General features: G+C 39.5%; 1 protein-coding gene across 1 annotated transcript; it reads left to right on the top strand.

Annotated features, from left to right (window-relative positions):
• Window positions 1-5,228: 5,228 nt before the first annotated feature.
• On the top strand, window positions 5,229-9,752 carry LOC113531729 (serine/threonine-protein kinase pim-3). Its single transcript, XM_026922599.3, has 6 exons — window positions 5,229-5,721; window positions 6,042-6,151; window positions 6,290-6,340; window positions 6,500-6,863; window positions 7,605-7,781; window positions 8,111-9,752. Exons 1-6 carry the CDS (start codon window positions 5,634-5,636, stop codon window positions 8,293-8,295), a joined length of 975 nt encoding a protein of 324 aa, XP_026778400.1. The 5' UTR covers window positions 5,229-5,633; the 3' UTR covers window positions 8,296-9,752.
• The last annotated feature ends 2,033 nt before the right edge of the window (window positions 9,753-11,785 follow it).

The raw sequence follows: 11,785 nt of genomic DNA, 5'->3' as shown, positions 1-11,785 counted from the left end.
TTGTGTGAGTGGAAGCTCATAAAAATATGATGGCTGCTAGATGTCAGAAGTAGCTACCGTGTGATAAGAGGACTGAAAATAATGGATGGGGACAGGCAACAACTTCCACTGGGGTGAAAAAACCCAAGTGTGGATAGTGTAAAGGAAATTATATCTTTGTTTTCTTAGTTCTTTTCTAAGAACTTTGAATAAATTCTGCTATAATTGGATGGCTATGGCTAAAACATTCATTTTGTCTATGATGACTCAGACCTGATTACAAATGACTCAGACTTGGATTTAATCATTAATGAGTTGGTACTGGACTTGGACCTGAGAACAAATGACTCACACTTACAATTTGCTGGTGACTTGAGACTTGATACAAACCCAAGATTTGACTACAGCCCTTTGTTGTGTTAAAGCCTTACTAACAGCCCTACAGCTGTCAGGTCTTATGCAAGTTCATAAGATTAGAACCTATCTTTCACACTTAGGGCCCTCTTACTATTTCTAATATTAGAATTGTGGCTTTGTAAGTCAAAAAGGGCATATCCCCTTTCACCTACAAAAGTATGAGAAGACTGCAGTGAAATACTGATAAAACAAGAATTTCATATCGAATTGCCTTAATGTCAATAATTATTGACATGACCCAGAGGGAGCTTAAATGGCCATTAGGTTGTATTTCTCCATTATGCAAAGGAAATTTGGTTTCTGGCATTTTCAATGCCAATACTATAGGATCACAGCTAATGCCAGTTCAAACAGAGCAATGTAGCCAGAACTTGCAGAAATGGCAAATGGCTATCAGTGGCCTCCAACTCAAACAATGATGTGAGGGAACAAAAGCGATGTGAAGATGTGTAGACATATGCAAAACATTTGCACTGCTGGCCACATCATCAGGGAGCAAGAGTTCAGTCAAAAACATCTGGGGTTGATGTCAGCCTAGAAAAATGCATAGTCAGTAAAATCATTGAGTCTACACTGGTTGTTTATTGAAGGTTAGGTGACAGGTCAGCCAGGAACCCTGTGACAGGGCTGTGCGACTGAGACAGGTCATGATAGTACCGAACAAGAACATTTTACAACATACCTGCTCCCTGTTCCAACTGAAACAGGACCTGTAAGGAATCCCCTTCTTCTGCCTGAAACACACAGAGAGGAAAACATGAACAGAAAAAAAAATTGTTTCTGTGTTTACATTTGGAAAACTTTGAGTGAAGTCTTGTTCATTCCTAACAAGAGACACTGTTATTCTTATTTCTCAAGACACAAAATGAACTGTAATAAATGTAAGGTTAGCTAACTAATATACACCCACAACTTTTCCATTCTAATAATCTGCTTAGCAAAAGTTCCTCAGTTTAATGATAAGTTTCTGCCACCTGATGCAGGATTGGGTCAAGTACAGAACATAAAATTTTCACCATCCCTACTTCAGACAGGCTTAACAGGCACTGTAGTGAGGTAACAGAATCAGAGAGTGGCCTAAACATGGTAAAATGACGAAATGAGGTTTTTCTTTTATGTATTAAGTTTGAAACATGAGCTTTCCTGGAATGTTCCGTCCCTTCCTGCAACACTGATGTAAAGCAGACAGAGCAGAGGACAGTCTAGGAAATGTGTATGGCCTGACACAACTGTTTTCATTTAGAAGTGGAAGCCCTGTAAAATAGAGTTAGTGGAAACTTTGGGTCTCAGCAAGGAAGATGAAAGGAATCTAAGGGGAGGGTGTCATGTGAAATGTGCAACACTCCAGCTGAATCGGCGGGTGTCCTATAACACTACAGGAGCTCTGTCAGGTCATACGTGGCAGTGGGATGTGCTGAGTTGGCTGGTGGGCTTTAGTAAGATTCTGTGTGTTAGAGCAACTACCGGGCCAGCTTTCCAATAACCTTAAGTCATGCTAATAGGGATGAGTATCTAGCCTAGCGGACCTGAAGTGTTGAGCAAGCAGTGTTGAGCATGCAGGAAAGTGAGCAACAGAACACATTTTTAGGTGGTGAACCAGCACAAATACTCCATGTAAATATAGAAATATAGCAAACTTTAACAACCCAATTCAGTTGTTCAGAGTTCAATTATTATTATAGTATTGTGAGTATAGCATTTTTAAATGGAGCAGTATTCAGTATTAATGAAGATACTAATGGCAAGATCCAGGTATGATAGTGGTGACCTCAGCAAAAGCATTATGTATATGTTCTTCATTTATTGGATGGTCGATATTTGCAGTGTCCTAACAACTGATCAAATGCATGTAGCCAAAGTGCAGGAGCTCTCAGAAAGGGAGGAAATGTCCTAATGAACAGTTACGAAACATGGCTGGATTATCGGTGAGCAGACCTGACAGCACCATGTGACATTAGGTTCCCACTATAATCCAAAGGGTTTAAGTTTGACCTGAACCTGACCTTCTTATACACACAGCCAGGTACACATAAACATAGTGAAGCATATCATAACAACATTGAACAATGAGCCTAATACATGCTGAATAATTAGAATTGTGAATTTTAAAAATACAACGTACATTAAAGTTATGCTATACAGACTTGCTCAAATTTGTCAGGATATGTTGAGTGTATGCCTGAGCAGTATCATATTACAATGCCATCTTGAAAGATGACTCAGTGTGTCTTCTCTCCTAAAGCCACTTGAGAGCAGTTCCTAGCAGAAGCGGGTTCATTGCTTCCAGGACGATGAGCTTGGAAAAGGTTCTCTCAGTCACCCAAATGATGTGGCTGTGAAGGCTAAAAAGAGAGCTGCATACCCCGACTTTGATGTGGTCACAGTCCTCGATTTGTGTGGTTTCGTGGTTTTTGTACTTACCCATAAAAAGGGTACAAGAAATTACAGAGGTAAAGTGCTTCTAGACCCTTATCAAACCATTTCAGCTCAATTGGGCCATTTCATAAAGCAGTAATTAGAGTGAAAAGAAAATATCAAGCATCCCAGGAATCCCAGAGAATTGATGGTGGACAGCTAGGAGCTTCCCGCAAACCTTCCTCAAGCCAGATCAAGGGCCTTGGTTATATAAATAAAGAAATGACCATTACCATGAATGCAATGAACAACCCACATCATTCATGTCCAAATGTAGAGTTGGTGGACCAGCTGTACATGCTACAGATGTTAAGCATGCCTTCCAGTTGAGTTTTGCTGGTCTTAATGTCTTAAATAAATAAACAAAAAAAGACATCATTGGTTTCCCACATGACTATAATGGCAGAGATCCAGTTCTGTCCCCAGAGCCAACAGGAAATAAACTGCATTACTATTACAAATAAATAATCAACGCCCTGTCATTAGCTGGCTGTTTGTGAGCCATGTACTTTATGTGAGCCTACAAACAGTGGCATATGTGAAAGCTTGCCAATATGACCACTGCTGTATTTCATCCAAGTAGTAATCATATTTATGTTCAAGTTACAGCTTGTAAAAAAAGAAGAAGAAGAAGAAGAAGATTCCCTTTTGATTTCCCACTTTGCCTAAACAAGAAATAGAAAGAGTTTTCAATGGCACATATCAAATGTGAAGGTATTTTAGTCCATAACTATTCTTTAGCCGAGTCTGTAAAGCCAACACATCAAGAGTTAAGGTGTACTCAAGAGCATGTTTAACATTTACATAATCCTACTGAATAGGGAGATAAGGCTCACGCACAGCCTCTGATCTTGTTCTCTGTGTCCCTTTGCACTTCAGTGTATACACTGCTTATCGTAAAAGGTATGATAAAAGGGAGGTCATGCGCACACTTTACAAATACAACGCAAGGTCACTACAACCAAAAAATGCACCTCAAACATTTTGGACATGTTAGAAATAGAGTCTTTGGTTGTTTCAAACTCATTAGTAATTTAACAGTCCTATTTTAACCTCAGAGTTGCGTGAGTAGGATGTCGAGCAATATTTATAATCCATAATTCAAGGTGTAATCTGATGATCCTTGTAGCAAATTGCACTCTCATCAACACAGTCTGCCTACTCTATGCATGATAATAAACCACAAGTTGATATATGGCTTTAGTTTGGCACGACACTAAACAAAAGTGATTCAGAAAATTCCACCCCAGCCATGAAGAAGAAGAAGTAGGTTCCTTGTAGTCATCATAGCAAAAGTGCAAGAAGAGAAATATAGTAGGAGCAACTTTGAGAAAGTGGATTTGGACCAGCCCTCATTCTGGGTTATGTGTCATATTGGTCAAACCAAGGTGTATCAGATTCACATCCTGGAGTATTTTTCTTTTGTAACACGTCAAGTTCAGTCCATTGATTACTTGGTAATTCGTTGATGAGTTCAGTAACATGGGTTAAATGAATGTAAATGTAAAATGTAATGCTGTGGCCCTCTACAACTGGAATCTGACAACCTTGGTCTGTTGTGGTGAGAAAAAAAGACAGGTCAAATAACAGACTTTACTTAGCAAGTTGACATTATTTTGTTTAGCCTTGTGGCTCAATTGATATGACTTTGTCTCTGAATCTGTCAAATTAGCCCCCTCTAAAGACAGCTAAATCATGCCCCTTATGTATTTCACTTAGCTATACAATTTCACATTAATATCTTCACCTCTGAGCCTGTGGTCTTCTGGGCTCTTTATTATTATTATTATTATTATTATTATCATTATTATTATTATTGTTGTTGTTGTTGTTGTTGTTGCTGTTATTATTGTTGTTGTTGTTGTTGCTGTTATTATTATTATTATTATTAAAAGGGACTGAATTTGAGATGAATATTTCACTTATTTATTCATCTTTTGAGTGTCGTTTTCCTTTTCAGTAATAATTGGCTATAATAATAAACTATATACTGTGGCTTGTTTAGGAAATAACTACAATAATAATTTAGTCTGTGTGTATACATTAGAATTGGCGCCGCGCGCAATCCAATTTCTAGTTGTGTGTATTTCTCAATTGGCTGAAAGAGAAAACTGTATTAATATACACAATTTCATTGGTCGACACACTGTGGTATGCAAATGAGACGCATCACGCACTAGCCAGACAGTGTTATCATTGAGCGTCGAAGTAGTTCCGACGTATGCAACATTTTAATGAAAAATACAAATGCTTCGTGTTTAGCTCAAAATGCATGCTGTTGTGTAGCATTTTTATAAGCTATTAGGGATAATAATGAGGATAATAATCGACTCTTTGGTGAGGGTAAAGAATGAGTCGAGGCGGCGGAGGGATATTGCTCCGCACGCGCGTCAAAATATTGGCGTTATAGGAGTAGGATTAGTCCGCGCCACGGCTCAGACGCAGCGCAGACCGACTCCTCAGAGCAGGCGCTTCAGCAGATACGTCCAAAAATTGAGCGGTATTCGCGTTAATGTAACGCCAACTCGTCTCTCCTTGGTGTTCATCAAGGGGACGAGGGTCACCCAGGATTTTACCCGGTTGAGGATTGTATTTATTTGAGCCCTGGATTGACTTTTTTTGTGGCTGCGTTTTCTCGGAGACGCTGCGTCGCATCGGATCTAACGGATCTACCTTCGCCTCATCTCCGTGTGCCTTCCGTTAGTAGCGCAGCTACTCGTCTTCTGAGAGCCTTTTCTCCGTAAACTGGACTTCTATTGCGAAAAAAACAAATACCTTATAGCAAAGGATTCCTTTCCATCTCCACCTCATGCGCTGAAAATATGCTGCTATCAAAGTTTGGCTCTTTTTCTCACATCTGCAGCCCGAATAGTGTGGACCATTTGCCGGTGAAAATCCAGCTTCAGCCAGGTGAGTTAGCCAGTTAGCTAACGACCTGAAAAATAGATTTTCCCGCTTTTTCACCTTACAGTTCACCTGCAAGAGTCGTTTAAATGTCAGTACACTAGTGTTTGTATGCGACACCTGGCTAGGTTTTGGTTTGTTTTGGTTTCTGTCTCTTGGCATCAGGAGAGAGTCAGTGGATAGTAACTGGCTTCATTCACTAAGCGGAGTAGATTCATAGCCAACGGTCACGACGTCCTTCTCCCTCTTTCCCTCTTTCTAGCCGGCAGTGTTTCTGCGGTTAAATAACTGATTATGTGTATTTATCTGTATTTATCCATCTGCAGTGAAAGTGGAGCCAGAGCCGTTTGAGAAGGTCTATCAGGTGGGCTCTGTGTTGGGAAGCGGGGGATTTGGGACCGTCTACGCTGCCAGTCGGATTTCTGACGGTTTACCGGTGAGCAGCGCGCGCACACACACACACACACACACACACACACACACACACACACACACACACTCTGCACTAATGTACCTTTGCTCCCATTTCAAAACATGACCCATGACGTTTGAATTTGTCTTCTCATTTTTCCAGGTCGCAGTTAAACATGTTGCAAAGGAGAGAGTCACAGAATGGGGCTCCATTGTAAGTACTGTTTTTTTTTTTTTTGTTTGTTTATTTAATGCCATAAAGGTGTCATTGCACCAGCATGGTCTCTGAAAGAAATGCATATATATATGCAAGGTATATAATGCAGAAATGCATATCTAATAGATGAATAAATAAATTCAACTCCTCTTCCAGAATGGTGTGATGGTGCCTCTGGAAATCGTGCTGCTGAAAAAAGTAGGCTCCAACTTTCGAGGAGTCATAAAGCTGCTGGACTGGTACGAGAGGCCCGATGGCTGGCTGATCGTCATGGAGAGACCGGAGCTGGTCAAAGACTTGTTTGACTTCATCACGGAGAAGGGCGCCCTGGACGAGGGCACAGCACAGGGCTTTTTCCGCCAGGTGCTGGAGGCCGTTCGGCACTGCTACAGCTGCGGCGTCGTGCACAGAGACATCAAAGATGAAAACCTGCTGGTGGACCTGCGCACCGGAGAACTCAAGCTGATCGACTTTGGCTCGGGGGCCATTCTCAAGGACACGGTGTACACCGATTTTGACGGTACGGACAAATCTGTGCAGTTTGATTGATTGATTTTGTGTTTTGCACTTTTTTCATAAGAATGGCTGTGTTGTTAGATCTACCGAGGGAATTTCTCATGCAGTGATTTTGTTTTGTATTTGTTTGAAGTGTGGGGCTTTCCCATGCTCTGTTACAAATACAGATCAGTGTTTCTGCTATGAAACCCTCATTAGATTTCATGATGTTTTCTGTTGCTATGAAATGGTTTGGCATGTATCTCCTCTAGCCTCCTAGTAAACATGAAACCAAATCCTTAAATTAAGATTGCCAACATTTCAAGGCTTTAGATGAAGCTTTTTGCTTCCTCTCTGGGTGTAAACAGATCGGCTGCCACGTAACAGATGTGTGTTGTGAAACCTGAGAGCGCAGGTCTCGTGACGGCTCACGTTGCTATTTCAGTCCTCGTTTTGTCTCCAAGACACTCCTGCCCTTTGGGGGAGGGCGGGACTGTTGGCTCTTTGGAGCACCAGACAGCTGAGTTATGAGTGATATGGCCTCCAAACTCCCCCCTCAAGAACACTTTTCTTTTTCTTTTCTTTTTTTTTTCCTCCTCTTTTCTATTCCAAGGGCCCTTTAGAATCTCGATAGAGCTCTGGGTCAACAGCAAAGCTGCCACACTGAGTGAGGGAGGGAGGAGTGCTCATATCCACTAATGTATCTCTGTGTTTACGTTCTGTCCTTATAGCTAACGTATTATTTATTTCTCAATGTGTGTCACAGGTACGAGGGTGTACAGTCCGCCGGAGTGGATACGTTTCCATAGATACCATGGCCGCTCAGCCACCGTCTGGTCACTAGGGGTGCTGCTGTATGACATGGTGTGTGGAGACATTCCCTTTGAGCAGGATGAGGAGATCCTCAGAGGACGACTTTATTTCAGACGGAGAATCTCAGCAGGTCTGTACAGTGTTTTTTTTTTTTTTTTTTTCGGTATAGTAATACTCGATATTTCCAGGTCCTTTAATAAACATTGCATGATAAAATGATAACAGATCTCAAATATATTCTGTGTCCTAAATGTCACTCTACTCCCTATTCCTTACGAACTGCCGAGTATAATGTGCATGCTCAGCATCCCCTAGGCTGCAGTACATTGTGAGGGGCGTGCCCTGGATATTCTTGGCAAAATAGTGCACTATGTAGTAAATAGGGCGTGGTTGTGGTCATCCTGTTTTGAGCTGCTAACAGCAAGATGCTAATCCATCACTTGCTGTGTGTTCCAACAGAGTGCCAGCAGTTGATTAAGTGGTGTTTGTCCCTGAGGCCATCAGACCGACCAACTCTGGAGCAGATATTTGAGCATCCATGGATGCGTCACGCTGAAGCATCTAAGACGGAGGAGGGTGACATCCGGCTATGTACCATCAGTACGGACACTTCCAGCATGAGCTCCAGCAAGGAGAGCCTCTGAAAGAAATAACATCTTTCTCTGAAAAAGAGCTGGGACTCAACAGACTCTTAATCTGCATCCCTGTCTTGTCAGGCTTGCAGATACCTTTTCTTTTTTTTTTTTTTTTTTTTTTTTGTAGGGAATCATAATTTATTACAGTTTGCTCTTCCTTTCTATCTTTTTATTTTATTATTATTATTTTTTTTACAATTAATAAAATTTGTTTCCTGATGGAAAACATTTGCTGTTTGGGCGGACTTACCAGCACTAATTATTATTATTATTATTATTATTATTATTATTATTATTATTATTGTTACAAGGCTGGTTTATGCATCTGGCAAGCCTCCTACACAGATGTGGCTGCTCTCATAGAGCTTGGACAACTTTTTATTTAAATGTTTTAATTTTTGATTTGGAGTGCCTTTTTGAAAGCTGCTGTTTTGGGGCTTTCATTGTTGCTTTTGTTGTTTTGTTTGAAAGTTTCCCTTGAGCTGGTTCGGAGGTTACGTTGTGTTTGGTGATCGACCATTGCACATAAACCTCCATCCAGGTCAGGGGTCTTACAGTGGGGAGGGGTTGAACGATAGAAATACTTGAAACGCACACACTCACTGCGTCTCCTTCTAACGCTGCTCAGTCACATTTTAGCCTATATAGGTTGTCTAGAAAAAAAACTGTTCTTTTTTTCTTTCTCTGAATGTGTATAGAGATTTGGTATAACCGCTGTACCTTCTGAGGGTCTGGAACGCTCCCTCCCCTCAGCTTACTCTTCTGCTCCTCATCCCACTGCTGAATCTACATTAGTCTCTCTCCTGGGTTTTGGGGGACCTGGGTGTGAAAATGCACAATCAATGCAATATTCATGAATCCCTTTTTTTCCTCTTCTTCTTCTTCCTCTTCTTCTTTTTTTTTTTTTTTTAAAGATACACTTGTACAGTGTTGTGCTTTTTTTTTTTTTTTTTTTTTTGTACAGTTTTTCTTCTTTGCATTTAATTTATTTGTAACATGTAGACATTCCACACTCTGTGGCTATTTATTTTTTATTTATTGTCATGCTTAAATCCCAAAATTTGCATATCTTTATATGGCCTTTTGTTTGCATTCCTGTTGTCTTTTTTTTTTTTTTTTTTTTACATTTGGACAAGAGATGGTGGATGCACTGAAGCTGTTGTCAATGTAAAAAGGAATAAAAACAAGGTTTACTTAAATTGAAAGAGCGATGAATGTTATTTAACTTCTCTTGGGTGATTGTTGTCATTTGAAATCAAAAGTCCATTAATGTTGTTTTTTGGGTCTGTGTAATCTCCCTATAACAGATGGAAGTGTTTTGCAGAATTGCGATGGGATGGGAGTATACTTATCACTGGCTGCACTGCCATGTGTTAAATATTCTCTCTATAGTAAAATGTATGACACCCAATGGAAATCCTATTTTTATACAAGAACATTTCAATTAAACTTTCATTTGTACAGAACACTTGTGGTGTTTCTTTGGTTTGAAATAAGCTGATATATTTACAAATCACAACGTTCCCAGTATATTTACTGAACTCTAGTAGGGGGAATGGGAGGGCTTTATAAAAACATTATACCACACAGCTGTGGAGTTCTCGATTCTGATTAGTCAAAAGGTGATTAAATTTGTTTTAATAACAACAGCTTTTGATAGTAGTGCTGGCTGTAATTCGAATCACAGGTATATATTTGTTATTTAGCAAAGAAAAACTATCATTGGTGTGGTGAAGCTTTCTGTAAGGAGATTGACATTTGTGGAAGGGGTCTCAGGTGTCAGTGCTTTCTGACAATCAGTAGGTTTTTCCGCCACAGGAGTCTTAAGGAGAAGACTTTGCTCTTTCCAGTTTCTCAGTAAAATTACAATATGCAATTTTCCCCTCTTTTAACTCTGAAAGGAAAAAAAGAACAAAAAGAGAGGCTGGTGGTGTAACTGTTTATTGCAGTTATAATGTAAGTGATGACAGGAACTAACTTGCCTTGTGGATGTTCCACAATATTAAATGTAACTATAAATGGATAAAAAGCATGATGTGTTGTTCATTAATAAGTAAAACATTATAATTGTTGGTAAATTGCTGTGGTATAAGAGGAATAAAACACTTCAGGGCAGGGTGTTATTGGAAAATAAGCCACTTCAGGGGATAGCGGTTACTCTGCTTTACCTCGGGCCACATCACAGCACTCTGTCATTGATTATTTTCCTATAACTGCATGCCCTGTCTTGTTTTATTCCTTACTGAACAGGCTCTAAGAACTAACCCTGACTGTAAATATACATTTTCCCCTTTGTGATCAAAGAAGACTGAAGTATTCAATTGTGCCAGCAGACACAATTTAACAGAATGGCTTTCCATCTTTTTGCTACCACAACACAAGGAGATGAATTATTAGTGCGACTGGTAAAGTACATGAGTCACAGTTTTCCGGGAACAGTGTCCTCTGATGAGTGTGTGCTGCCCTCTCTGGTGAGCAAACTACATGAACTGTTCTGGTTTAGTTGGCTGTGCCTGTAGCTCATCGATCATGTAGTGTTATCACCCTCTTGGGGTTTTGTCATTTAGAAATGACAAGGAAAAAGCACTTCCAACAACAAAAAAGGCATAAAATTTAAATTTCAACAACTCATGGTGCCACATGACCTTTTTGCAGGACTTCCTTTAAGCCAGTGATATTAAGACTTACAGTTTTGGCTCGAAGGCAGTAAAAGTGAGACAGTAGTACACTTTGGGTTGCACAGAGCAGTGGTTCTTTAAACGCGGTGCATGATTTGTTAATTTAGTTACAGTGATGGGAATCACAATAGTGGTTAGAGTTATTAACCTGTTTATTAACCAATTCAAGACTCAAAAAGCCATAAATAATGATAGAATGAATATAACGTCTATATAGGTGGAAGGTTTAGCAATTGAAAACTCTATAGCTCTAATAAATACAGAGGAAATAGCATTTAAGATGAAATAGTGCTGGAAAATGTAGATGTTTAAATTTAAAAAGGTCGACGTAAAGTGGTTTACATCAGCTTGGCTTTATCCTCACACACAAAATTAATCACTGTTTTAAAAATGCCACACATGGTATGCTACCCATACGAGACATATTCAAATAACCTGGAGGCATTTCTCACAAATCTGAGATCAAAATTATCTTTATCTTTACCCTATAAGCACTAGATATAATGGTTTCATCGTCAAACACTATTTATAATACTTGTTGATTACTATGATGATTTAGATTGATGTATTGATTTAAAAGGCAATGATTGAAATTAATTGAGCCAACAATCATAAATGGATTATTAAAAACAAACTGATAGTTATTAAAAAAGACAAACAACAGGCGTGTAAAAAATAATTCATATTTTTAAACTGATGTGTAAATACTTTAATAGGCAAGCAAAGGTGATTTGCCCATAACTGTGATAGTCTCTACTTTATCATTATTCCCAAATTAGTGCTAGTCCTACCCCAAATTCTGAACAAAGTTGGTCGCATAT

Source organism: Pangasianodon hypophthalmus, chromosome 18 (genome assembly GCF_027358585.1).
Source record: "Pangasianodon hypophthalmus isolate fPanHyp1 chromosome 18, fPanHyp1.pri, whole genome shotgun sequence".
In the NCBI taxonomy this organism is placed as follows: Eukaryota; Metazoa; Chordata; class Actinopteri; order Siluriformes; family Pangasiidae; genus Pangasianodon; species Pangasianodon hypophthalmus.
Note: the sequence above shows the minus strand (reverse complement) of the source record. Positions and strands in the feature narration are given on the sequence as shown.

What these genes read in the sequence shown, in the direction of transcription:
- LOC113531729 (XM_026922599.3), top strand. Translation starts at nt 5,634, where the DNA reads ATGCTGCTATCAAAGTTTGGCTCTTTTTCTCACATCTGCAGCCCGAAT. An exon ending in GAAAATCCAGCTTCAGCCAG is followed by an intron (nt 5,722 to 6,041) that starts GTGAGTTAGCCA and finishes ATCCATCTGCAG; the next exon opens with TGAAAGTGGAGCCAGAGCCG. An exon ending in TCACAGAATGGGGCTCCATT is followed by an intron (nt 6,341 to 6,499) that starts GTAAGTACTGTT and finishes CTCCTCTTCCAG; the next exon opens with AATGGTGTGATGGTGCCTCT.